Source organism: Artibeus jamaicensis, unplaced genomic scaffold (assembly GCF_021234435.1).
Source record: "Artibeus jamaicensis isolate MK-2021 breed Jamaican fruit bat unplaced genomic scaffold, CSHL_Jam_final contig_415, whole genome shotgun sequence".
Taxonomy (NCBI): Eukaryota; Metazoa; Chordata; class Mammalia; order Chiroptera; family Phyllostomidae; genus Artibeus; species Artibeus jamaicensis.
The window spans coordinates 40,361,209-40,388,742 of NW_026521823.1; the positions used below are offsets into that span (position 1 = coordinate 40,361,209).

General features: G+C 54.2%; 1 protein-coding gene across 3 annotated transcripts in view; it reads left to right on the plus strand.

The window, feature by feature from the left end:
* The window catches only part of NBEA (neurobeachin), a 439,670-nt gene that overhangs the window by 401,134 nt on the left and 11,002 nt on the right, over positions 1 to 27,534 (plus strand). For all 3 annotated transcript variants that reach the window (XM_053665561.1, XM_053665563.1, XM_053665562.1), the window contains 6 exons: positions 3,488 to 3,640; positions 13,013 to 13,180; positions 21,947 to 22,036; positions 24,128 to 24,320; positions 25,559 to 25,630; positions 27,257 to 27,412. In XM_053665561.1, coding sequence (XP_053521536.1) covers positions 3,488 to 3,640; positions 13,013 to 13,180; positions 21,947 to 22,036; positions 24,128 to 24,320; positions 25,559 to 25,630; positions 27,257 to 27,412 — 832 coding nt within the window. The remainder of the gene's footprint in view (positions 1 to 3,487; positions 3,641 to 13,012; positions 13,181 to 21,946; positions 22,037 to 24,127; positions 24,321 to 25,558; positions 25,631 to 27,256; positions 27,413 to 27,534) is intronic.

The window sequence follows — 27,534 nt, forward strand, 5'->3', positions numbered from 1 at the left end:
TCTCAGCAGCTTGAACTTGTCACAAGCGTGTAAATTAGAAATTATGTTTCAGGATATTTTCTTTGTGTTGATGGAACGCGAAGAACACTGTTAATCGTCCCGTGGGGTTCTAGTCCAGCTGCTAAAGTAAACCAGAAGTCGCGTTTACAGACACACAGGCCTGCTGTAGTACTCATCTCGCCGCTTCTTTAATAGCACTGGCCGTCTCTCTGCACCGCTGTTCATCTAGGAAGCTGCAAACTGCTCTGACTCTGTCCTCAAGGAGAAGCTGGTCAGCAGAGGTCCGTCCATGGGAAGCGAAGAGGCGGCACTGCTCTTGTCCCAAGCCAGGCACTGCTGTTGTCCCAAGCCGGCCACCACTGCCTAAGGGCCCCCTGCAGGGGCGCGTGTGCAGGGGCCGCGGCAGAGCCCGCTCTCCGCAGATGGGTCCCAGCAGCTTGCACACGCTGTCTTCCTGGTCGTATGGCAGGGTCCTCAGAATGGTCAGTCTCAGGAGGGAGCTGCCCTTTCACGGAGGTTCGGGGGGTTAGGCCGAGGGGCAGGTGGAGGGCACACGGGTACAGTGCAGAGGCTACCAAGCCGTCCCCGGGGCTTTGGCCGCCAGCCGGCGTGCTGCCGGAGCTCCGCCACGTGAGCCTGCGGTCACACCGGTCCCTGTGACCGGCTGGAGGCATGGACCCGCCAGGGCATTTCTTCCTTCACCATGCATTGCCACATAAAAAGCCACCCCAGTTTAGTGGCCTAAATGATCGTTCTTCCTCGGTGCTCCGTGTCAGGCTGCGGTTCATCAGGTGCAGCCTGTCCTGGACCCCTGTGGGGGCACCTGGGGTGGCCCGTCTGGGTCCAGCAGGGGTGTCCGGTCTCCGGGCGTCTCCAGGTCACACCAGAAGAGGAAGGGTTGTCTTGGGCCACACGGTAAATACTTTGCAACATGTGATCACAAAAGTCTCATAATGTGTTAAGTAAAGTAATGATTTTGTGTTGGGCCACACTCGCAGCCGTCCTGGGCTGCAGGCGGCCCACGGGCCACAGGTGGGACGCACCTGGGAGGATTCAGGATGGCGGGGGCAGCAGGGGACAGGCTGGCCCCTCTCTCCGTATACAGTCCTCCCAGGGAGGTCACCACACTTTTCAGTTTTCCAGGGCACACTGAGTAGCTCTTTGCCAGGAGGAGGAGGGACAGGCCTTCTCCTGGGAGAAGGCCCCCGATGTACTTGAACCCTGACTGCTGTTGGCACAGCACAGCGGTGGGCGGGATTCACCCCCAGGCTCATCCGCTGTGGGGCCTGGCTGCTGTTGCCGAGTCAGGACTCGCCCCCCCCCCCCCCGCCCCCCCGCCCCGGGGCGGGCTCCCTCGGGCACAGCCCCAGTGCTCAGAGTCCACCCCAGGCGGGAATCACTCCTGGAGGGGGTTGGGTGGGGCTTGGGTGTGTCCTGCACTGGCTCCAGGGCCTCAGGGAGGTGCAGGCCGGTGTCAGCCACCACCTACACCCTGCCCAGGGCCACCTGGCATGAGCTACAGATGGCTGCTGCTTCTCCTGGGCTTGGAGGTGCCAAGGAGAGGCCGAACCAGAAACCGAGGCCAGGTGCTGCTGGTGCCAGCCTGGGGCCGCTTAGCAGGAGGCGTGGGGCACGCGCACAGAGGCCAGGTGCTGCCTGTTCGAGATACTTCAGGAAAGTCGAAGCATGAGCCAGGACAGGCCGTTGGTATGGAAAAGCCTCTGGAGACAGCTTGGGTGGACCACTGGTTGTGTGGGGGTGGGGCCTCAGAGACTCACGGGGCCGGGCCAGCCAGGTGAGCGGGGTTGGTGGAGGCTCCGATGTGGCCCCTGCCTGCTGGCTCTGAGGGCGAGGGCTCAGCAAAGGAACAGTGGCCTCCGCCAGCACTTCCGTCTGGGAGAAAGCTGACCCCCCGGCTCTCGCCCTGATACCGAACTCATGTGGCTTTATGAGCCTCTTGTGGCTTTAGGGCTGCCGGCCCAGCACTGAGGCTCAGAGGGAGTGAGTGTGCATGAGTGCACGCGAGGGCCCGTGAGAGGAACATCTTGGACTCCGGCAGCTTCTCTCGCTCAGCCACCACCCCGCTGCTTCTCACAGGCAGACGGTTTAGGGACTTCTCGTCCTGGCACGAGAACCCTGGGATGGGGCTGCTGTGGGGCTGGGACGCCTCGCTCCTCAGGGGGCACCTCGGCAGCCAGGATGGCCCTCCTGATTTTTATCCACCACACATGCGTGTGGGACCAGCTTGGTCTGCGTCTCTGTCCTCCAACAGCCTCGACATGGCTTCTTCCTTACGTTCTTAGTTCCAGGACTTCTATTCTGCTAGATTTCGGGTGGTTCTGAATGGCGGTGGTTGTGCAGATTAGTTATAAACTTGATGTGGTTGTGCAGGAGGCAAGTACCCAGGTCAGCTGCTCCACCATTGTGAGCAGAAGCCCCAAGAGAAGCTCTCGTGTACGCTTCTCTGGGCTGGAGAAGCCCATGGTTCTGAAGGCCTCAGTGTCTGGCAGTAAAATGGTCTGTGTGTCACTGGAAAAGGTGACAGAGAGGTTTGATTAGGCCACACAGATAAATGCCCTTATGCTTTTCACAATATATTTTAAAGTCAATTTAACTCTCTTGTTGGTATTTGAAAAGATCATTATTTTTTCAAGGTATAGGTGGTGTACATAAAAACTTAGTGGTTTTTTCTTCATTTTCCCCAGTTGATTTATAAAAAAGCCCAACAAATAAGAACTTTTAGGGCCATCACATCTGTTCACTCCTGTATCAGATTCACTCTGAAGTGACATGGAACACCTGTTGGACTTTGCAAACACCCACATCTGCCTTGAGCCCGGTGCTCTCTGCCCTTCTCATGCACAAGTGACTGGAGTTGTCTCTGCATCCAGTCGATTAAGAACTGACTGTTCAGGTGGCGTGAGTTGAACATTAAATACATGTTATCACGCTGTGTATTTCCTCTTCGCTGTGTTTACTAGTGGGCATAAAAATAATTTGTTCTGCCAGTTAAAACAAATTAATTTGCCAATTAATCTTTTTATAGAAATTAGGAGTTGTAACTGCCAGTATAGTCAGAAAAACAAGTAGAAGTTATGATGTGATTTTTAACCAGTACTGGCAACAGCTGTTCTTCAATTTGGACATTTCATTAATAATATTCGGAACAGTTTGCTGAACAGCATAGACTTATAGATATATTTGTTCAGTAATGTTATCATGAACTATTATTGATTCTATAACTCATTTCTCTTAACTAACTTGTGGAAAGATTAAAAACCTTATACAGGTAAATTATCAAGCACATTATTTAAGAAAAACATGTATCTCCTCTTCCTAGACTCTTGTCTAAAGAGAACTAAATTAAGAATAGAATAAAGTAGTAAAAATTAACTTCAATAAATTATGTAATTCCATTTAGTTATAAATTGTTTTATTCAGCTGATTTTTAAATTGGTTTAACGTGCTTCCCTCTCACTCCGGGCAGGAGCTGATCCCGGAGTTCTATTACCTGCCAGAGATGTTCGTCAACAGTAATGGGTACCGCCTGGGGGTCCGGGAGGACGACGTGGTGGTGAATGATGTCGACCTCCCGCCTTGGGCAAAGAAACCTGAAGACTTCGTGCGGATCAACCGGATGGTAAGAGATGATGCTTCTGCCGGGGCCATCAGCACGGAGGAAAAATACCCTGTAGTTTAGGTTGCCTCTCACGCACCCCTACTGGGGACCTGGCCCACAAGCCAGGAACATGCCCTGACTGGGAATCAAACCTGCAACCCTTTGGTTCTCAGACTGGCACTCAATCCACTGAGCCACACCACCCAGGGGCCTGGGAGCTAATTCTTAGTAAACACCAGTAGCTGTACGGGACAGAGTGTGACTTGGAGTCTGGCAGTTTCCTGCTCTGGAATCTGAGCTCCGCGATATCCTGGCTTCATTGTCCCAGGCAACTGACGGAACATCTCAGGCCCTCACGCTTCTCATCTGTAAAATGGGGATACCTCATGAATGTTTGTTAAAAATCACCATCTGTCATAAAGCTCATTCGCTTTCAGCGCCTTCCTGGTTTCTAGTAAGTTCTGAGCTGTGCGCGGCCGGCACTGCAATCTGATCTGAGAACATTCCCAGCGGCCCCCATCGGCCCCCAAGTTGCCCATGCCCGCCCCAAGCCCAGCAAGACCGATCTCCTTTCTGTCTCGATAAGTTTGCTGTTGTGGCCATTGTATGGAAATGGAAGCCGCGCAGCGCGCATCCTCCTGCGTCTGACGCCTTTACTCAGCGCCGCGATGGGGCTCATCACGCCCTAACGTGGGCCGGCAGGTCGTTCCTCTTGGGTGGTGGGGGCGCTGCGGCGTGTGGGCGTCCGTCCGTCCGTCCGTCCGTCCCCAGTGGGCATTTGGGAGGCTCTGCTTTTCGGCTCTTCGTGCAGTGCTGCTCCGAACGCTTACACGCAGACCTCTGTGTGGACCTGTGTTCCGTTGCTCCCTGGGCGGGTTGCCAAGTCGTGTGGTGAGTTGATGGTTGACTCTTCTAAGAAATTGCTTGACTGTCTTGCAGAGTGAGTCCAGCGTCTCACACCCCCGGCAGAGCACCACGGTGTGAGCTCCTCTCTGTCGGTGCCGGCACTCACCGTTGCCTGGCTTTTTAGTGACACCCAGTCTAGTGGATGTGACGCAGTGGCTCGTCACAGGTTTCGTTCCTTGGTGACTGACAGTGCTTGAGCCTCTCTTCGTGTGTGTGCTGGGTGCTGAAACATTCTAGGAGTATTTTATTAAAACATTAAGTCGTGATTCATTATAGACACAACCTTCGAGTTCCTCATTGCTGAAAGAACTTCATAGGCCCTCAGAATTAGCGGTTTTATTAATGATCTGCTTAATTGAAAGAAAAGGCAATTATCCTTCTAAAAAACAAATCGTACAAAGAATCTTGGGAATGTAGAGAAAAATAACAATTCCTATGGGTAAGAAGTCATCAATAACTAGTGTTGGTATGAAGTGAACAGCCAAGGCCACACGCTCTCGACACAACCTGCGGGGAAGTCGCAGCGCTCGGTCCGTCCGTCAGAAGGGACCGCAGTCCAGCTAAACACACTCGCAGACGGATGACGTCCCCAGGTGCTCACGGCTCTCGGGGCCATTGGCACGGGTATTGCTCTCAACTTTACTGCCGCCGGGTTCTCCACCTCTCGCACACGGGGTGGAACTTCTCCTCATCACACGGGCCATCAGCATCCCATGAAGTGACTTCACTGTGCATCCGTCATCTTTCTGTTTCCGATTTAGAGTGTCAGCTGCCTGCCTTCGATAACGGTTCTGGTCAGAGCGTGTGGTTCGTGACCTCCTGCAGATCTCCTGTAGTTTGATCTCTGACCAAATCAGACCACCGACCGGCCAAGGCTGTGCGGTGAACAAGAGTCGGGCTAGTGCTGACGGAGTTCCTACAGGGGATGCAGACTCCATAGCCTTGGTGAGAGGGATCAGTGCCAGGTTTGGGAGCCGCATCCTGACGCAGGGAGGGACCAGCCCCACCCTTAGTGAGCGGGGTGCTTCTCTGAGCAGTAAGCACCCATTCACACCTCCACCTCCATGAAAGCAGCTGCCCTGGGGTCCCACCGAGCCTCCCTGGGGCGCCTGCCTTCAGCGCCTGCCCCACCTTCCTCATGCCTGGACTTGGTGCTGGCAGCTGCAGTAAGTCAGGCTGGAGACCCTGCCCTTAGCCACTGCCCCCACGCCCCAGGGACGGTCTTGAGTCATCTCTGTGTGACCATTGACCAAGATAAAAAGTGGCAATGACCCTCTTGTTGCCTGTGCCACCTTTTGGCTGTTTGTCCTTAGTCATACACTGTGCTGGAGCTTCAGGTACATCTCGAAACATCTTTTGAAAGAATGATCACCCTGACACCTTGTGAGGTTGATGTCCTTGCCAACAGTCACCTGCTTGTTGGGGTGACAGTGGTCCTGCCAGGCTCCAGGGTGGAGGCAGCGGTGGCTCGAGGAGCTGTAGAAAGGGGGAAGGGAGCCCAGAGGGTAAGGAAACATGTCTCCTAACCAGGAGCCAGGACTGTGAGGTCAGAAGAAGGAAAGGAGGTGCAGCCCAAGAAGAGCTGGAATTCACCCCAAACCAGCAGCATGTTCCAGCCCCGGCAGCCACACAGACCTGACTTTCTGGGACCCTATTTCTAGCTCTTCACCCCCAGCCCTCACCCTGCAAGTTCCCCTCCCCAACCAGTAAAACCCCAGCTTAGATCTGAAGGGCCCCCGGGTCCCAGTGCCCGCAGCTGGGGGAGGAAGGCTGCCTTCCACCCTGCAAAGGAAGGACACGGCATCAGCTGACGTTCTGAACTCTGCGGTCACACGCGGGGTCTTAGACCTGGGACAGACCTTGACCCCCGTAAGGAGACCGAGACCTGGAGGGCTGCTTACATTCCTTTGAACTAGTGTTTTGGGTTTCTTTGCATATATTCCCAAACGTGGAATTGCCAGGTCATAAGGCAGCTCCATTTTAAATTTTTTGAGGTGTCTCCACACTGCTTTCCACAGCGGCTGCCCCCGTCTGCGTTCCCACCCACGGTGCACGAGGGCCCCTTTCTCCACGTCCTCGCCAGCACCTGTTGTTTGTTGATTTATTGATGATGGACCTTCTGACAGGTGCGAGGTGATACCTCCTTGTGGCTTTAATTCGCATCGCTCTGATGACTAGTGACACTGAGCATCTTTTCATATGTCTGTTGGCCCTCTGTATGTCCTCTTTGGAGGAGTGTTTATTCATTCTTCAGTGCATTGTTTGTCTTTTGGTGTTGAGTGGTGTAAGTTCTTCCTAAATTTTGGGCATTAACCCCTTATCAGATGTAGCATTGGCAAATATTCTCTCCCATTCTGTAGGTTGTCTTTTTCATTTTGTCGATGGTGTCCTTTGCTGTGCAAAAACTTTTTACTTTGATTCATAAGTGACGAATACAATACAGTACATTGAATACAATACAAGTAAATACAATAACATGTGTGAACTGTTATGCACTGGCTAGAGTTGTTCACATTCTCTAATTATAGCGGCAGTGACTGAGGAACGGGGGCTCCTTGGGAGGCCTGGGACAGTGACACAGGCCCGTCTAGCAGGCCTGCCCGCGGGTTCTAAACGCCCTGAGCTCACCTCTCGGAGTGGTTTAAGTCACGCTTGCCCAGCTGGGCCCGCCGCGCCAGCTCTCTCATGACACGGTAACGGAGCACCGGGTTCGGCACTAACCTGATTATCGTCTGACCTCCCCGTGCGGGAAAGACACAGAAAGTGTCTCCAAAGACATCTCCCTAATGCCGGGTCCATCCATCATCCTCCGCCCTCAGGTTTCTCTGGGCTTCCAGAGTGGGGGGCGGGTGGGCAGGTGTGCGGAGTACTGAATCGGGGCAGTGGGCGGGGAGCCCCTCGGTTCAGGAAAGTCCACCGGGAACGGGAACAGGGTGAGCATGGCGGCCCTCTGCCTATTTCCACTGTGGGCTCCGGCAGGAGAAAACCGGGGCCACAGTGCCTCCCTGCTGGACTGTGGTCCCTGAGGACACGGCGTGTTTACTCATCTATTGCTGCGTGTCCCCGAGGCTGGCTCTGACGGAGGCAGGTGGTCCGGAATCCGGGCTGGAGAGAGGCTGGACAATGCCCCCGGCTCCTGGGTTGTTTCAGCGGGCCGTGTGTCTGTCGCAGCGCCCAGCCCGGGGTCTGCGGCACTGCCTGGTGAGTCCTCGTGGCTCCAGAGTGCGTGCGTGCATGAGTGACTGCGTGCTCTCTCTTCCGATCGAAACTCTGCGCCCCCAGGCATTCTTGCAGTTCACTTCCCCACAGTGGTTTGTGTTTGTCACACACCCCAGGGAGCCGGCCCTGGTCACCGCCTCTGACAGGGGCCCCGCCCGGCGCCACCCGCTTCAGCCTCTCTCCCGCCTTCTCTTTCCCTAGCACTTGCCACCTTCTGCCACGTGCTACGTCCCCTGGTTGTCCTGGGCCTTGGAGGCTCCCCCCCTGCAGTGGAGACCCTCTGGCCAAGACGTTGGTTTCTTCCACTGACTGCAGTTGTCTGGGACCCAGAGTAGCATCCAGTGCAGAGCAGATAATCATTAACGCTTGTTGAATGAATAAAAGAGCTTCTCCTCCCGTGCCTGCTCTCACTTCCTGACATCTCCTTCCTCCTTTCTTGTGATCAGTATGTCTTCCACTGCTTAATCAGCCAATAAACATTTAGTAAAACCTTAGATTTAATGCGAGGTAAGGAGCGGGGGGGGGGGGGGGGCACGAAGAAGCTCCAGGTGTGGTCCATATCTTTAAACACTTACACTCTAATTGAGGACACAGACTGCAGGTTGGAAACAATTAAGCGCTGATTGGTGGAAGCCCCAATCTCACAGCACTTTACAATTTGTATGCAAATTAGTTTTCACAGGTCGGTCTGTGTGCGTCCTCTTCCTGTATTAAGCACAAGTTTCTGACGAGGTGGAAACTCAGGGAAGAATTCGTAGAGTGTGGGCTGTGTAGCTCAGGGAAAAAACATTGGACTTGAGTTAAGAAAGACGGACTCGACTTGGGAAAAAAAGCAGGAAGATGAAATAGCGGAGCCCTGGCCGTGCGGCCCAGTTGGTTGGAGTGTCGTCCTGTGCACCAAAAGGTTGGGGTTCCGTTCTTGGTCAGGGTACCTACCTAGGTTGCTGGTTCGATCCCCAGTCAGGGCACATACAGGAGGCAACTGACTGATGCTTGTCTCTCACATCGAGGCCCTTCTTTCTCAAAAGGGACAAGGACAGTGGGGCCCGTGGGATCCATGTGTGAAAGGCCCGAGGGCTCCGGTACGGCCTGCGCTGAATGTCTGTGCTGCGTGGTGGGGGGGGGCACCATGGCAGACCCGAGAGAGAGGACCAGCGGGAGCGTGGTGGTCCGGAGGTCCGGAGGTCCGGTCCACAAGCAGGGTGCAGTGCAGGCTGGGGGAGAGGGGCCGGAGCTTCTGCCACGCGGGCAGCAGTGAGAGAGCCAAGACTTGGGCGCGGGAACGGACCCCAGGCCCCACGTTGACCTCCAGCGGGCAGCCAGGGAGCAGCGTGAGTGGGGCGCCCTCCGCAAACACAGCTGAGTCAGCTGGGCCTCGCCCTGGGCAGCGGCTGCCCCGCCAGTGTTAGCGCGAGGAGGGGCTGGCTCAGACCCTGCAGAAGGCGCGGCAACACGATCGTCCACCTGAGTGTGTGCCGGTCTGTTTAGAGAAACGTTCCAGCATCAGAAGCAGAGCTTTGAGGAATAATAGACAGGCCGGGAAGTGTTCTCGCTCTAGCGTGGAAGAGCAGAGGAAATTCTTCAGGGAGAACTTTGGGAGAAGTGAACATTGTCCCCTCGCCGGGGTCCCTCCGGCCTGGTTTCCTGTCCGCGGTTTTAGAGATGCCGACCCTGCGCCCACTGGAGAAAGGGTCCACCATCGAACACCCGTGGGACAGCGTGGAAATCGGAATTAGGTAACCATTGTCCACCTAAGGGATGGCCTCTCTGGTTTAAGTCTCACTCTTTATTTCCTTCCTTTCCAGACCCCAGGGTGGAGTTATGAGTTGGGAATTGGTTTATCTAGGCTCCAGGCAATTCTTTCTGCTTTTAGATTCGCAAATAGAGGGCATGGCAAGCTATTAAGGCCATTATAACCCTAATAGGTTGGTGATTGATGATTTCTTTATAGTTTCTCATTGTCACTATTTGTAGTAACATCGTTTCTGAAAGTCAGAAATGGGTTTGTGCGTGAGAACACTGTTCTGGAAAGAGCAGACCAGCGGACGCTGGTGCCTGGTGTGACAGGGTGACCCTGTGTAGGTGCTGTCTCTCCGCACGCGGCTACAGCTTGGCACAGTCCTCTGGCTTTCACTGCGGGACGTGGGAGATTCGGTTCTCAATGCTCACTGCATCTAGAACCAGATTCAGCCTCTAAATGTTTTCAGTGGGCGTTCTTTTCTTCACAGTAACTAATAAGATAGGTGATCAATTGCACTTTATCTGTTTAATCTGCGACCTTATATTTTTGTCATTTAGTTTTATAATTCCCCCCAAAATACCTGAGGCAACATCATTGGCAATTACAGACAAATGTTCCAGGCAGTTAATTTCCTGTTGATTGGCTCCGCTGCCTCTGACACTGCACCTGGACCAGGTGAGCAGGTTTCACAGCTTAACTGAGGATCATTATAAACCCCTGTGAACGAATAAACCTTAGAACTGAGATGAAATGGGTAAATACCAAGACAAATATTCAATGTCAAAATTGGCACCAGAATAGAAAAAAAGAAATAGAGACTTTTAAACCTTAAAGAAGTTCAAATGGTACGAGTTTCCCATCCCCCAAAATATCCAAGACCATATTATTTTACAGGTGAGTTCTCCAGCTTTTCCAGAGCTAGTGAATTAGTTCATTCCAGAAACACGGAGAGCCATCCAGCTCAGTGTGTGAGGCTGCTGTGCCCTTGACTGCGTAAGTAGTCAGAGGGGGGACCAGGAAGCAGCTACAGGTCTGGACGTAAACATAAAAAGATCCCAAATAAAATATTATCCAGCAACCCATAGTGTAAGCACACAAACACGCACGCACGTGGCTGTGCATTGCACCAAGACCAGCCTTCTGAGATGAGGGCAGACACCAGACACGCCGCGTCCCCGCCCTTGGCTCAGCTTTCACACTGCAGGACAAGGCTGTACAGAAACATGAAGAAGTTCAAGTGGAACCAATAAACGCTGCCCAAAACAAAATGAACTTATGGAAATTGATAGAATTTTTCTGTACCATCATTAACCAAGAATAAAATATGTTTTAAATTTCACAATTATATCAAGTAAGTGGAAGGAAATAGTTAAGATCAGAGCAGAAATAAACAAAATAGAAACTTGAAAAACAATGGAAAAGAGCAATGAAAAATAAGAGTTATTTCTTTGAAAAGATAAACAAAATTGACAGATCTTTAGCCAAACACATCACAGAAAAAAAGAGGGAGGGTCCAAATAATTAAAATCATGAATGATGGAATTCTATGCAGCAGAGAGAAAGAAGGAACTACTACCCTTCACAACAACATGGATGGAACTGGAAAGCATTATGCTGAATGAAATAAGCCAGGTGTTGAAAGACAAATAGCATATGATCTCACCTTTAACAGGAAGCTGAACAACAATACAAACAAGCAAAATAAAAACAAAGACTAGAACTGAAATAGAGAACAAGGGGACAGCAACCAGAGGGGAGAGGGGAGGGAATTTAAAGGGAAAAAGTGGCAGGGATTTAGAGGAACTAGTATAAAGGACACAGGGACAATAACTAAGGGGGGTGGAAATGGGAGGGAGGTGGGGAGCATGGGGCAGGGTGGGCTGGGATGGGAGAAATAGACAGAAAACTGTACTTGAAAAATAACTAAAAATTTTTTTTAAAAATCATGAATGAAAGGAGAAAGATTACAGACACTGCAGAACTATAAAGAATCTACAAACAGTTATATGCCAGGAAAGTCAACAGTCAAGAAGATAGGCTACATTTCTGGCAGCATAGAACCTTCTGCTTAATATTGGGCACTTAATACTATAGTAGAATGTTTGATATAGAAATTCTAATTTAGCCCTGGCTGGCGTGGCTCAGTGAACCAAAAGGTAACTGGTTTGATTCCTACTCAGGGCACATGCCCGGGTTGTGGGCCAGGTCCTCAGGGGCGGGGGCGGGGGTGGGGCTCCCCCACTTTGAGGCAACCCATACAGGACGTTTCTCTCCCTCTCTTTCTCTCTCCCTTCTCTAAACATAAATAAAATCTTTAAAAAATCAAATCAGAGGACTGGTTTTAAATACTTTTTCATTGAATTTCAAATTGGTTGTAAGATGTTAGAAATCAAAGACGTGTGTGCAGAGAATGACCGCACACACTCAGCCACTGCTGCAAGGTGGAAAACTCTTCTCCCTGGCCTCACGGAGTTGGAATTTAGGAAGCCAGCCCTTCTTCAGCTTTTCGCTCATGTGGCTGAAATCTGTGTTCTCAGAACCAGTAAGAACCCGATGACACGTGAGTGCAGTAAGTGACAGGCACCGTGAGGCCCGCAGCGGCTGTCACTACTCGCATCTCGGGCGTGGACTGGAACTCCACGCCCACATGACAGAACACCTCTAGGGAGCTTCTGGCGGCTTCTTAGGACGTGAAAGGCCTTTTGGTCCGACTCTTTCTGGTGGCGTAGCATGGTCACTGGCTCTCCTCTCGGTGATTTGCATTCATTTCCCACCAGCTGGCAAACGTCTGAAGCTGCCAAGTGATTCCAAAACTGAATAATCTCAAGGTTTATAAGGAAGGCGTTCTCTTGCTATAGAGGTGAATTTGGAGATTTTAGGCAGAAAAATACATGTATATCAAAGTCTCTAAAATTGGGGTTGGGTGGAAAAGGTGAAGGGATTAAGGAAAAACCTCAAGCCCAGACAACAGAGTGGCGATTGCAGAGGGAAGGGGGTGGGGAGGGGAGGTCAGGGAGGGTGAAGGGGGACAGATGGTGACGGGAGGAGACTGGACTCGGGGCGGTGAACACACAGTTCAGTGTGTTACAGAACGTGCACCTGAAACCTATATAATTTTATACACCAATGTCACCCAAATAAACTCAATAAAAAAGAAAATTTAAATTAAAAAAACTGAAAACAAAGTGATAACTTTAAAGAAAACTAATGTTTAAAATTTGGGAATGAAATCATTGTAAAGTGGCATTAAAACAGGAACTTCAAATTATTGTTTTAAACACTGTCTTTGTAAGAAACCTGTTTAATATTAAAATCGAAATCATACAGGTAATGGAGCGAACAGGAAGCTAAGCATTTAAGGGGGAAAGTCTCCTCTTGGGCCTCTGTTTTACCGGAGGCCCCCTTGGCCATCTCTGGGGGCAGAACAGTAAGAGCACGGCCGGCTCACTCGGGAGACGTCCCCAGCGAGGAGAGGGGTGCTCCGCGGGTCGGTGCGGACTCTCACGCTCTCGCCTGCCCCATTCCAGGCCTTGGAGAGCGAGTTTGTGTCCTGCCAGCTCCACCAGTGGATCGACCTGGTCTTCGGTTACAAGCAGCGGGGACCAGAGGCGGTGCGAGCCCTGAACGTCTTCCACTACCTGACCTACGAAGGCTCCGTGAACCTGGACAGCGTCACCGACCCTGCGCTCCGGGAGGTAGGTGTCCAGTCCCGGCGTGGGCCAGCAGCCCACCCCCTCCGATACAGGTCTGACCTTCCATCTCCGGGCCGGCTTCCCCCAGCATCGGTTTCTGAAATACATGTCAACACTTGGCAGACGTGGGGCAACGAATGCCGTACGTCAGAGCCGAGTAATGAGACCGGGCCTGTTGGATTGCAGACGCAGAGAATGCATTCCAATTCCCTTCCTTCGTTTTCACTTCAGCCTCTGCATTAAAATGCTTAATGGTTCATGTGCGTTATTAAGGAGACCTAGTTGAATATTTTAATATGATAGTTGCCATAAAAATAATCTGCCACTGTGTTTCTTAATGAAAGCAAAGTTACAGCCTTCCAGACAGAATACTCAAAAATGCGTCATTAAAATAGATGAGGCTGTAGTGTTTTACTCCCATATGTTCTCACCCTGAAATTTTACAGCTAACAGTTGGGAATTATATGTTATAGCAGCGATGTTCAACTTTTTCATCTCGTGGCACACATAAACTAATTACCAAGATTCTTCAGTACACCAAAAAGTAGAATGTTATTTTTTTGCCAATCCGACCCAAAACATGGGAGCCCTTTTGATTCATGTACACGGGTGGCTGTTGCTGTGCCGGCCGTTGTCATTTCTCTGACCGTCTGAGGGAGAGGAGGTCAGTGCCCAGACTAAACAGGCAGGCACTGCATGTTTTACCGGTTCTCGTGCCGCTCCAGTGACGGCGCCGTGTTAGAGAATGTGGTGAGCACCTTAGTGGAAGCATTACTCCCATCCGTCCGCAGTGCACAGGACAGTCAGACGGGGGGAGGGGGCCAATGGCCACTGTGGGGGGGGGGGCGCCGTGGCGGGCTTCTTCTGCCCGGCCCCTGCCGTCCCCACCCGCGCATCCACGTGCCAGGCTCTCTAGCTTTTTGTTTTTAGCTGCAGAGGCGAGAAACTGGTAGCTTTGGGGAAAGAAAGCTGTACAGAGAAATCTGCATCTGTAAAGTCATTTCTTTCATACTTCTATAACACCGAAGCGGCTTTGTTTGTGTGGCTTCAAGCAGAGAAGGGGAGAGGCTCACGGTCATTGTCTTTGGACCCTGAGGGCTCATGTGCAGAGAACACATGGCCAGTGCAGCGCTCCGCGCAATATTGCACCGTATTGTGAGCATGAGGAGATGGAATTACCCCCCGGAGCTGGCAGTGAGCGGTGCAGGCAGACAGCAAGCGACAGAGGGAGACGCCGGGTGTAACGAAATTAGCTGGTGCGGTAAGGGAGTTTTCTCCACAAAGCCTCACACACGCCTAATGCAGCATCTCCCCGTGGGGTGTGGGCTGTGATCAGATTATTGGGTGGGGGTCAGTCTGAGCTCACTCTCTGCCCAGCACCGCAGGCCCCCCCACTGTCGTCTTTCACAGCCGGTGCTTCGAGTCACAAAGAATTCCTCGAGTGGCTCCTTGTTCTATTCTACCTCCACCTCCCAGTTATCTCTTATTCCCCCTGAATGCGGTGTACGTACATTTAGTCATTAGAGTCCTGTTCTTGTAAAGAGAGGTGCAGGTGAACCAGTGACCCTCCTGGGCAAATACAAATACAGGGCCCAGCACAAGTAATGCCCCTTTCTTTATTCCCAGCTCTTTTATTACAAAGTCATAAGCATGTAAATTCTGTAACATATTATCACACTCAAGCAGGTGATATGTTAGGTGAAGTGTTCAAATTAAAACTGTGAATCATTACACCCACGTTATCCCCGACTGACCACGCCCGAGCAGGCCTTCCTTCTGCCACACCCTGTACTTCAAAGGCAGTACATACAATGAAAGTGCCAGGCAGCAGAAGAATCGACAGAAGAAAATAGCGGATTTTTAAAAATATTTAAGTGAGTGAAAAAAGAGATGAATGAGAGGATGAAATGGAATCAGAATGGAGGCTTTCTGTGCACAGAGTATTTTGTTTGAGTCCCTCGAAAACAGCTGCTGCTGCACACGCCCCACAGGGCACTGCGGCTTTGGCCCCGAGAAGAGTGTCATGTGGGCAGTGACCGCCAGGCTGCTGGGCTTCCCAGCGCTCGAGGTGGGGGCGGCGCCACCCAAGGCTTGCTCATGACGCAGAGGACAGCAACAGCGCATCACAGGCTGTGCATGGTGCCTCACGGCCTTGCCCACCCGCAGCACCAGGACCCCTCCTCCAGCGTCTCATTCCAAGCAGGTCGCTGCTGAGCACTGAGGGGCCCGGATGGAGGCTCCGAGAGGCGCTCAGGACCTGCGTCCTCCCCGCCTCGGCCCGTTTTCTGGACGCCAGGTGAGGGCACCTGCGCCTGCAGCACTGGTTACCGGGGCTGAAGCCCCGCGGCATCTGCAGACGACGCTCCGCAGCGGCACTCAGCTGTCTTCAACCCCGTTCAAAGCCATTGTGTTAGTTAGGCTGTATCCTGACAGCTGTCCTATCAGTGTGCATTTTAAAAAAACTTACCAAACCGGTGAATTCTCGTGCAGCCTTTTTATTATTGAAGATGGAGGAGAATATGCAGCATCCATTTTCGGTGCATTGTATGTTTTATTATTTCAAGATAGATCAAAATGCAACCAAAACACACAAAAAATATTTGTGATTTGTGCAGTGTGTGGAGAAGGTGCTGTGACTCATCGAATCGTCAAAAGTCATTTGCAAAGGGCCTTGGTCCTACTGACGTTTTGGCCAAATAATCCTCTGCTGTGGGACCGTCTTATGCATTGGAAGGTGGTTAGCAGCACCCCGGCCTCTGCCTGCTAAAAGCCAGTAGCGGGAGACAGCCAACATACTCAACATACCCGAATGAGTAAAACTATGGGGGAAAATGAACACTAAACAGACTTTCTGGCCAACCCCACACCCCCGTCCCCAGCCCAGACAGAGGTGACGGCCCTGACCCCGCGGGCTGGGGCCCTGACACCTGCCTCAGCTCGGCACACGAAACCTGGGTCAGCAGATGGAAGGACCTCGTGGGACTCGAGTTGCTCTCTTCCCCCCCACTCCCTCCCCCGCCCTTCCTCCTCTGCCGTGAAGCTGACGTATTCCCACCGGAAAGTTCCCTACGAGCACCGAGAGCCTGCGACAGAGGAGAACCCAGCCGGGCGGGAGCTGCCTGACGTGGCCAAGGGGCCGGTGCTGCTCCAGCCTGCGCTCCATCCAGGAGGAGCCTCACGCGGACCCACTCGCGTCGATGGTGGAGGGAAAGGGGCTCATTAGTGTGGCACGCCGGCGCAGCCGTCACCCGGACCCTGGGCGTGTACAGGCCCCCTGGGCGAGGCCCTCAGGGAGGCGGAGTGCCTCCATTCCGAACATCCCCCTGGAGTTCCTAGTGAGGGGCTCCCCCCAGAGTCCGCGCCCCTGGGACGGCCAGATGCAGGCTCCCAGAACAAAGCCTTGTCCCAAACCTTAGCTCTCGGGTTGAGCTAAATGCACTGCTTTGATTGTGTTTCTTGCAGCGTCTGTGACATGCTGTGGTCACTGCATTGTTACGTACATACAACCAAAGGAAGACTCGTGGCAGTGACCTCACACTGACCCCCAGCCTGAGGAAGGTGACGCTTTCAAATTCTTGAACAGAACTCCGGTTTAAAGAGAAGTATCTAGTGTATGACTGTCCCTTTCGTAAAAAGAAGAAAGTAAACCCACATGTCAAGCCATGAAGCCGGGGCTGCACTGCGAGAAACGGCCTCAGGTTATTGACCCCCCTCCCCCAGGTGGAGCCACGGAGCAGCTCTAACCTCTGCAATTATGGCATTAAAATGTCAAGAAATTAGAGGTCAGAATAACAGGTCATTTTCTCCTCTGCATCAGATTTAAAGTTGACGTTCTCTGACAGCTTCACGTCTCTGGCTGGGAAAAATATGACGGCTTAACTCCCTGCACCTTGTAAAGCAGTAATTGGTAATCAGCTTTCTGGTGACGGCCTGCAGGCAGGGGTGAGGCAGGACTGCGGGCGCGCAGCCCGACTTCGCGCGCGGACGCGGGCCTGCTCGCTGGGCAGTCCCGAAGACGTCCCGCTCTCGCTGACATCGTAATCTGCCCGCTCTTCTTCACGGGTGAGCTCCGCCGGCTGCAGTCTCGTCACGCACGATGACGGGCCTTTCTCCTTATCTGTTTTTACATATTAATAAAAAATGATGGGATCTGACTCACAGTCTTACTCACCAGTGATGGCCGAGAAACTCCATCCCAGGACCTGCCTGTGGTCCCCAGGGCTGCCGCCTGCTTGCCCCTCAGAGGCCGTCCACAGATGCTGCAGAGGCAGCGTCACCGGGGACCTTGCTGGGACCGGACTTGCAGGCCTGTCGCTGACCTGCAGGGTCAGAACCCGCCCGTGGGGGCCCAGCGGACCTGTCCTCAGCCGTGCGAAGCTCCGGAAGCACCACCCCAGCGGAGAGCGTCAGGGCGGTCTGCGAAAGTTTCTTCCGCCGCAGCAGAGAGGAGGGTGCAGTGAGCCCTCGTGCGCCTACCAGCCACTTTCGGATACTCACACCCTATCCACCTGATGGCATCCGAAACACTGTCCCCACCCCCGTGGGTGTCTCAGAACATGGGGGGGGGGGGCGTCAAGCGGGTTTATTTTGAAAGAAATCTCTCAAGGCATTTCCTATACATTCCCAGTTAACGGCCATTAGTCTCTCAACTCTTAAACTCTAAACCGTGTTAATTCTAAAACTAACCCTAAATGGACCCTGAAACGCCTGTTAAATGATTTCCCAGCACCCAGCTCAGTGCGGCCTCAGAGCCGAGCCTGGGCAAGGGCTCCTGCCCCTCAAACCGAGGCTTCTTCAGCGGCGTTGTTCTGTGGGAAGTTAAAGACGGCGGGATGCTGGTCCTGGGGCTCGTTTGTTCTGGCACCATCTCCCATCACTTCCAACACAGGGCTAGAAGCCGAACGGACACCTCATGTGTATCTCCACCTTGTCCAGTTAAACCGTGTTCACTTACGTTGTTTATACTTTGCATATGTTAAAACTTTCGACTCAGTGAAACTGCCAGTATTTACAGGGAGAATTTCAAGATGGCTGTAAAGAATTTTTACCAGCCATTCTGTTCATCTTCTCTCATTTCCCAGAAAAACAAATTCTGTCAGTTATACCACAGTTAATATGTGGTCAGTAGAGATTACAAATTAAATACCACAAAAATCTTCTTTGCTGTATATACTCATATAATAAGTGAAAAAAGTCTAAAGTTGTTTTTCCAGAACGACCACATTTCTGATGCCAGGTGTGACCGCCAAAGCCTCTCTGTGCCCCGAGGGTAGTTGTGTGGCTCACGCAGGCCGAGTCCCAGCCCCACCGCCGCCGTCTGTGTGGCGCTGAGGGAGTCACTGTGTCCCCGTGGGGGTCCGGCTGCTCCTCCTGGGCTCGTGCTCCACGCAATCTGAGCCCAGGGCCTACAGCACGTCCTGTGGAACATGCTTAAAACCGTCTTCACTTCCTCCCTCTAGTTTCTGGAAGTTCCACTGACCTGCGCATGTTATAAACTCAGAAGCCAAGTTAGAAGAGAAAAACAATGCCTACGTTTTAAATTACTGGAGTGGGAATACGCATTGGTTAGGCCTTACATTTAAAGAATTGTTTTGGATCAAGAAGCAGCTTGTGAGCCTGGAGACGAACGCGGGCACGGTGCAGGTGCCCCTGCGCACACCGCTGTCTCCGCCCACAGCAGGGACGCTGCTGCGTCGCGGGGGTTCGGCACCAAGGAAGCTGGCGACCGGCCCTCCGTTTCGATGGTGCTGGGTCTTCACCGCAGGTTTCTGTCCCTGCCCGAACCGACCGCAGCCCTTTGGGCGTCCCAGTCCACGAGCAAAGTGTGAACAAAACGGGTGAGAGCATGTGCACGCCACCTGACGTGGGACACGCTTCTCCTCTTCCTGCTGCTTTTGTCACACGGCCCTGGGAAGGGCTAGTTGTCCGTTCTCAGAAACGAGCAGCATGTCCTCTCCGGCATCGGAAGGCCTCGTCGGCACACGGAAGGAGGGTGGGGACCTCAGCCTGCGGCCGGCCGTGGGAATGGCGGGGGTGTGTCCTCATCTCTGTTCCCCTGGGTCTGGTCACGGGCACAGCCGTTGCCTGGGCGAAAACTAGCGGTTATCCACAGTGGTGCTCCGGTTGTTGAAGTGGACATCACTCAACCTCAGCATCTGCTCGTTTCAGTTAGATACTTAGGGCTCATGTTTAAAGGTTTGAAACATGTTGGTAATGGGCCTATTTAAAGCCATTTGAATTCTCAATCTGATATACCTAAATTATTGTTTCCCACTTATGTCAAAATCAAAATGTTTTACTCTACCGAACGCATGCAGTATTATTTTCAGATGAATATAGTTTAGTAAAAGTGTGTGGTTTCACTTTAAAATATTTATCCCCACCCCCTGGTGGATCTTTGCCTTTTTTGAACTGAGTTTGGGGGTGACACTGGTTCACACAGCCCCGTAGGTCTCAGGCGTGCGGCTCCTTGACGCACCACCTTCATGTGTCACTCCACGTCCCAGGCAGGTCTGTCTCAGCTGTGCTACTTCAGTTATTTTCGTGCTCAGACGCTCCAAGCAAACGCGATTCCTGCGGTGAGAAGAGGCCCCTCCCTCTTGTCTCTCACTCCCCCTCCACTGCCGTCCCCCCCACCCTACCACTTCCTCCGCCTCTGTCTCCGGAAGCAGCCTGCGCAGGTCACATAAATTTGTCCCCCTGGGGGATCGGGCACGGCCTTGTCCTCAGTGCTCTCACGTGGCATTCTGCGTTTCTGGGCTGAGTCTTACGCTTCGGTGCTCTCTCATGACCGACCGAAAAGTGGGCAAGAACTGAAGTCCTGGCAGAATCCGTAGGGGGTGGCCTGCTAGAACCCTGCTCTCAGGCAGGCCTGCCCCCAGATCACCCAGAACAGTGTCCATTTTCTTCCTGAGGATTAACCACGGGTGGGTCGCGAGCAGACTTCTCAGACTGCCCCCGTCGCCAAGAAGCTTTTCGTGGTTTTTCTCCCCAAAATGTTCTAACTCCTCCATGGAAATGTCTCTAGCTTGGATGTTACCGCGTTTTCATCGGTCCCAAGATAAAGCCACCCAGCGTTCCTTCCGTGTACTCGACTTGAGTCCCCGACGGAGCTCTTCGGGGTCCGTGGGATTTCACCCTCTCACGGGGGTGGCGGAGACTCCAGAGAGGATGTTCAGGTGCCCGCGAAGCCCACGAAAGACTCTCGGCATCACTAGTGATTGAGCAAGTGCAAACCAAACTCCCTGCAGAGGGTCAGAGGCGCCCGAGAGAACCGTGTGGAAACTCCCTGGAAATCGGGTCAGCTCGTCCCGTTTTCTAGCACCATCCCACACTTCCCTTTCGGCGAACAGTGAGGCCCAGCAGAGCGTGTCTGTGGACTCGGTCCTTCTGGGAGCCTCGAAAGGCTCCCGCTGGGCCCGGGGCACTGATCGGGGAGGCGCCAAGTTCAGGTTCAGCCCTGTCTCCCGCCCGGCCGGCCCTCTTTTGGAGGAGCAGGGGACACCCGCAGCAGAGCCCTGAGCAAAGCGCTGGCCCCAGGAACCAGCACAGCTAGAGGGGAGCGCGCCTGCGACCCGGACCCCGCCCTGAGGAGGGGAGCAGGGCGCGGTCCGTCTGAGCACACGCCAGGTCGGCGGCCACACTGCGCACCCGAGTGGGCACCGTGGCCTGGACGGCGGGGGGAGTGGCGGGGCGCCTGCAGAGCCTTCCCCCGCCCCCTGCACCGCGACGTGCCCTGTGGTTCCCTGTTATGAGCAGCCCGAGTGCCACCATTTTGGGAGGAAGTTAGCGTGGCAACAGAGTAACATTGCAGTAAATATTGTGCTTCTCCCCATCGATGTAAGTTGCATATAATATTTCAGAAAAAATATTTCTGCCAGGTTGGCTTAATGTGTTGGAATATCTTGCCTGCAGGCGTTAACATGTAGAAGATGCATTTAGTTCTCTTATGAGATATCTCTCTGACGTACACAGAACACACACACCTCACCATCCAGACGGTCCGAGGTCCGAAGCTGTCTGCCTTCCAGGGCAGCCCGGAAACCCCGTGACTCCCGACCTCCTCGTGCCCAGGCTCAGGGCGCCCACATCGCTATTTCCCTGGGGTTGGTGTTCTCCACAACTTCAGAAATTTTGAGAGAGAGAAATTCATACCTTAAAGTAATATTCCAGAATTCATCTTAAAATAGCATAGCAGCACGCTAAAAACATATTTTTGCGGTGAAAGTATCACCATATTTGGTCATTTCACAAAAAGTCTTAGTGTTCTTTCCACTGATTGCCTTCTGAATTGATCGGAACATGTGCTTTTCTGAGTCTTACTTGGCTCCGTTTGTGGCCTTGACGTCTCATTCCTTCATGCCCGAGAGGATCCCGGAAGCTCACTTCATCAGAGACCCCCCACGTGCCCCTTCTCACGCGGGACTGTGCCCGGGCACACGTGTTGTAGACCGTGTTCCAGCGCGGGTTCTTGTGGTCTTCAGTCTGTGGCCGAGTGCGCAGGTGCGTGTGCTCACAGTGGGTGTTTGCACACGGAACCGCAGCATCTCCATAAGCGTGGAGACTGGGTTCACAGACGTGCATTGGAAGGGGGCGCAAGACCTGCTCCCCAGGACTGACCCTCGGACGGTTGGCAGCCGGGGAAGGGGGGCCGGTGCGCCATCTGGGCCTTTGTCACGGCTGCCGTGGGACGCGCCTGCGTGGTCAGGTGTGCGGCCCTCTCCCCTGCTGACGCACTCCGGCCGTGACGGCCCCCTCCCTCCCCTGCAGGCCACGGAGGCGCAGATCCAGAACTGCGGCCAGACGCCATCCCAGCTGCTCATCGAGCCACACCCGCCCCGGAGCTCCGCCATGCACCTGGTAAGACTGCCCGCCCGCTGGGTCGGCCGCGGCCTTGGCCCCGGACCCGGGTCAGATCAGAAACTGAGGTCAGCAAGGTTTTAGTGGCTTCTAGACGCCTCGCTTAACTCTCCTCCGTGCCTGCTGACACCCCAGGGAGAGTCAGGAGGGAGGGCAGTTCCAGCCTGTAAGTCCTGCTGCAGCCGGCTCAGCTGTGGGCTCACGAAAAGAGCCGTCCCCCCGACTCTGCCTGCCCCCAGACCGGGTTAGGCTCACTGATCGGAAGGAAAAATACATCAACACCACACATTGTCCAGCTGAATCTTTTTTGGGAGGGGGAAGGAAGAGTAGTTCATCTTCAGAAAAGAAAAGCTGAGTAAAGGGACCTGTCCACATGGCAGAGGGGTCAGGGACAGGGACCCCAGGGCCAGGCTTGGGTCCGACAGCATCTCTGCCCCGGGCAGCGAGGGGCTCACAGCGCAGCTTTCACTCCTGTCGGCAGGGAGGCAGTGCTCCTCCTGTGCACGTGAACTTGAGAAGCCCACTGCCATGGCGGTGCGGCCCCTTTCCAGTCTGAGAGAAGAGTGAGCATTTCCCTTGTACCTAATTCGGAGAAAAAGTCTGATGCACTTACTTAGGATTCATTTTTAAACTTATTTTTCACTAACATTTTTGTAGTGAAAAATGCTGGAAGGTAAAATTGTGTTTGCTGTTGGCAAAAAAGCATGTGGGGAGTGCGGCTTACCCGCTGTGTGGACAGTCACCAGGGCAGCCAGGGCCCCGGCTCTGGGGAAAGAGCTCTGGGATTCGGCCCAGGTGCATGCAGACTCGCTGGGAGAGGCCCTCGCTTTGTGGCGGAAGCACCGCGTGTGCCTTTATCCTGTCGGCCCTCCCCACCGTGTGTGACGGTGAACGCCGGCCCCTCCCTGCCTTCAAGGAGCCGACCGTCACACTCCTGGTGGAGCGCACACGCAGACACGTTTGTGCGAATGCACCGCGCCCCTCTGCCGCAGCGCAGCCAGGCCCAGGGGGTGGCTGCTCACGCACCCTTCCGAGCAAGCCGGGCCTCGTGTGACAGTGCACCAGGCCTGCCCGGGGCGTGCTGTCCCATGCGGACGCCTGGCCCCCATGCAGGGCCCCGGTCCCCAGGCAGGCCTGCAGCTGTGGCCTCACAGCCTCGAGCCTCAGGAGGAAGCCTTTTTAACAAACTGCCCGAGAGAGTACTTCTCACACGTAACTTACGAAATGCTCTGGCAGGGGAGTGTGTCCCTGAGTCAGTTCTCTCTGTTTAGTAACAACAGTGAAAACATTTATCCTGGGTTAGTGCCCGGTCAGAACTCATTACCTTCCTAGGGGAACCGTCAGAGACGAAATTGGCGCGGAACTGTTTACGATGTGAACGCTGCTCTCTCGGCCGTGTCTCAGGGTTCGGGTGCGCAGCGAGCGGCCACGGCCCGTGCACTTCCGGGGCCCCCGCCCGCTGCGGCTCCCCAGCGGGGTTCCCAGTGTTTCACAGCGCTCAGCGGTGGTGCTGGCAGTGTCTGCCTTCCACCAAGTCACGCATAGGCTAGACGTCTGAGGAACTGAGGCGCGAGGAACAAAAGCAGGGTCAGCCCCGCACAAAGCGATGGGGGAGGGGGGCGAGCTGTGCTCCGCACACTACGGTGCCCAAGGCCCTGTCCAGGGAGGCGGTCTCCGTCCCCCTGTGTGACATGGTGGCCGTGACCCTGCCCAGCCAGGTGAAAAGTGGAAGTGTCCATCAGTTCTCTCCGCACTTCCTGGGAACAGCTGGGGTCACTGACGCTGCTGGTTCCCCACCAGCCTGGTGTTTTAACTGCGTGGACCCTTTAGGCTCACCATGGGGACACCCCGATAAGCTCGCTCCTTACAGAGTTGTGCGGTCTGGTGGCACCCGCACGGGGTGGGCAAGGACTCGGTGCTGCTGGTCCAGGATGGCCAGAGCCCTGCTCGCTCTCCGCTGGGCCGGCCGTCCGGACCGGAGCTGGAGTAATGGCTGTCCTCCCCGAGTGCCCGAGCTGACCCCCCGGCCTGGCCTCCCCTCCCAGCACTCGCACTAACTGCGCTGCCCCCGTCCCCCCACCCGTCCCACAGTGCTTCCTCCCCCAGAGCCCGCTCATGTTCAAAGACCAGATGCAGCAGGACGTCATCATGGTGCTGAAGTTCCCGTCCAACTCCCCCGTCACCCACGTGGCTGCCAACACACTGCCCCACCTGACCATCCCGGCAGTGGTGACGGTGACCTGCAGCCGGCTCTTCGCGGTGAACCGGTGGCACAACACAGTCGGTACGTGCGCCCCGGCAGGCCACGCGCTTTGGGCTCCCAAAGCCGCCGGCGGGTAGGACGGGGGCGTGTGGGCTGGTCCCCCCGGTGCCGCCGCAGAGCTGCCGGGAAAGTAACCGCTGGGCCCGGTGACGGGACCCCTGCCTGTCGTACTCGGCTGTCCTGCCCCAGGGCCTCCCGGTGCTGGGCACTCGGGCAAGCCTTCCGTGAGTATTTGACAAGGGAGCCGCTCTGCAAACATGCCAGGTCTCCCCCCTGCTCTGACTGAAGCTCTGTGATTAGGGCACAAAAACAGACGTGGTGGCCGCCCCGTCCAGTCAGGGCGGGGGTGAGCACTGTACACGGTCGTCTCCAGCCCGCAGCGGGTGAGCCTCAGTGAACCGGTCTCTCCACCCGTGTCCATGTCGCTCTGAGGGGCAGAGCGACATTTGCTGTGGCCTGTTCTCCCAAACATTTCCAGTGCACCTGTTTGTGGCTTATTATCCCCCAAAACACGGGGTGGGGCCGAGGGAGGTTCACCCCAGTTGTTGGTGTGGGAAGTAGCAGGACGGTTAACGCAGAACAGCGCAGGAGTTCATGCTGTCTCGCGTGTCTTCGTGCAGAACTGCTCCGCCCGCCCTGTGTGTGACTGCCATTCACAGGAGAGCATCTCGGCCTTGGACTGTCCTACCTGGACAGAAACTTACGAAGGACTCAGTTTTTCTTCGTGGTTGTTCAGAAGTATCGTATGTTACGTAACCGCGTGTAAAAAATCATGGCTGACAAACTTGGTCAAGTCCCTAACGTCCGTCCTCTGGTGGAAGGTCTGGCTGAGGCTGAGACCCCAGCCGTGGCTCAGTTTCAGTCCTGCATTTGGCTTGTCCTCTGCTCAAGGGCTCCCATGCGGTCAGGGGTCCGGCCGCTCCGCCCTGCCCAGGCCACCCGCGCCCGGCCTCCCCGCTGCCTCTCCCTGCGTTTGAGGCTCACTGGTGGCCCGGCTCTCTTTCCGGTTCGAGAAATGTCACCGCCTGGTTCATCGGGCTTTTTCTGGTGTTAGGATAGCAGTTCTCTGCCCGGCTCTCTCGGTTCTGCCTCCAAAGCGGAGAGAGCGGTCTCCACCGTAATGGTTTTTTCACACCATCGATAAAGACCTGTCCTGGGCCGAGTCATTGCTGTAGTAATTCACCACTAATCTTCAAGCAGCGTGGGAGATGCCTCTTCCCTGAGGGTGTAACATGGCTCTCTCTCTCCCCAACCCACAGGTCTCCGAGGAGCCCCGGGCTACTCCCTGGACCAGGCTCACCACCTCCCCATAGAGATGGACCCTCTCATTGGTACGTGGGCCTCAGGGCCGCCTTCGCGTGGGGGCCAGAGTGGGGGCGCCTGGCCTCCCTGTTTTCGGTCAAGCTGGTTCAAAACAGTGTTTCCAAACGGAACTTTCAGCCTGAACTGGTCTCTAACAACTTACATTATTTAAAATACATAAGGGCTCAAAGAGATTATTAAAGAAAAGTAATACTGAAAAACACCTTTCCTAGTTAGCAGGGCCAAAACATTTTTTAGACTGTCAAGAGCACACCAGCTTCTTAAATTAAAGGTTTCATATGGATTACAAGCACGTGAGCTGTGACTTGTTGCAGGCGGAGTCACGAACACCCAGAACAGCCACACCCGTTCACGGGCGTCCCAGGCCCAGTCTCATGTCTGCGTCTCACGCCTACGGGCGGTTTGCAATCCTCATTTTCGTTCTGCCGTTCAAAGGATTACGTGGAGAACTAATTTTAAAACAACAAAAATTCTGTGAACAATTATTAAGTCACATGCAAGTCACAGTATTTTTCTCCTCGAGCTAATTCACCCTTTTTATGTCTCTGGGAGGGTAGGTTGAGGGCCAGGAGTGTTTGAGAGTCTAGCTACCTCTCTGCCCAGGAAATGTCGACAAGGTCACACACCCACACATGTGTCCATGGGAAAATCAATATCTGTATTCTAACAAACAAAGGACCAGTTACAGAGCTTTATATATATTTATAACTCGCATCATTTTTGCGTGACTTAGAACCTTTCATTTCTTCCTGTTTGCCGTAATTCTTGCATGAGTTCATTGTTCACCTTCTCCACTGATGAGCGTCCCACACGCAGCGGCCCGGAGTGCACCGGTGTCGGGGACGCCGGTCCTGGGTATCCGCGCCCTGTGTCTAAGAATCGGCCCAGGGACTCTGCCCAAAGGGGCGCAGGCGTCAGGCCGGGCTGGCGCGCAGACTTCCCGGGGAAATTGGCCTGGCTGGACGCAGGCCCCATCGCTCTGTGTACCAACTCCTGCCGGCCCCCAGCCCCCCCCCAGCCCCTCCCGGCCACATGCCTGCCGCCCTCCGCCCCTACCCCTGTCTGGAAATCCCTTCTGTTTGTTGACCGTGTGGGTCTTGAAGGTGGCTGACCCCCAGCCCCCTGCGGGCTGGCCCCTAACAGCAGCCCCCCTCCCATCCCTGCCCCCTCCTTTCCACGCGAATTGTGGACACTGCCGGGAAGTGACAGGCAGGGACGTGTGAGGATGTGCCCCTTACACAGCACAGCTCGCGCAGTGAAGCCACGGCTCATCGTCGCTGAGTTTGCTGGGCGCCCACGGGCGCGTGCGGGCGAAGCACCTGCAGCCCTGGGCGCGGTCAGCGTTCTCGCTGCTGTGAAGTCATGGTCTCGAACCCCTCACGTTGCCTGTATTTATTGGGGGAGGAAGAACTTCAGTTTATGACGGGTTTTAAATATGTAATATGGATTATAAATAATCACTGCTACTAAGAACGTTTGCATTTCTCATTGGGTAAATGTTAAAAACCTTAATAGTCTCACAGCCTTAAAAAACCCGTTTTTACGCAAACAAAGCATAAAAGTGCCCCTCCCGGGGACACTGGGTGGAGCGCGTTTGAGAGCCGTCTCTGAACTCTCCTTCCGCTCGCACCCAGCCAACAACTCCGGGGTCGGCAAGCGGCAGATCACCGACCTGGTGGACCAGAGCATCCAGATCAACGCGCACTGCTTCGTGGTCACCGCCGACAACCGCTACGTGCTGGTCTGCGGCTTCTGGGACAAGAGCTTCCGCGTGTACTCCACGGAGACAGGTGAGTGCTTCTGTGGTGGGGCGAGTGGAGGATGCTCACCCACCACTCAGAGCTCAGCACAGCCCCCGAGTTCCTGGACACAGGGCACTGCTGTTCCCTCCCCAGAGCAGATCGAGTAAAAG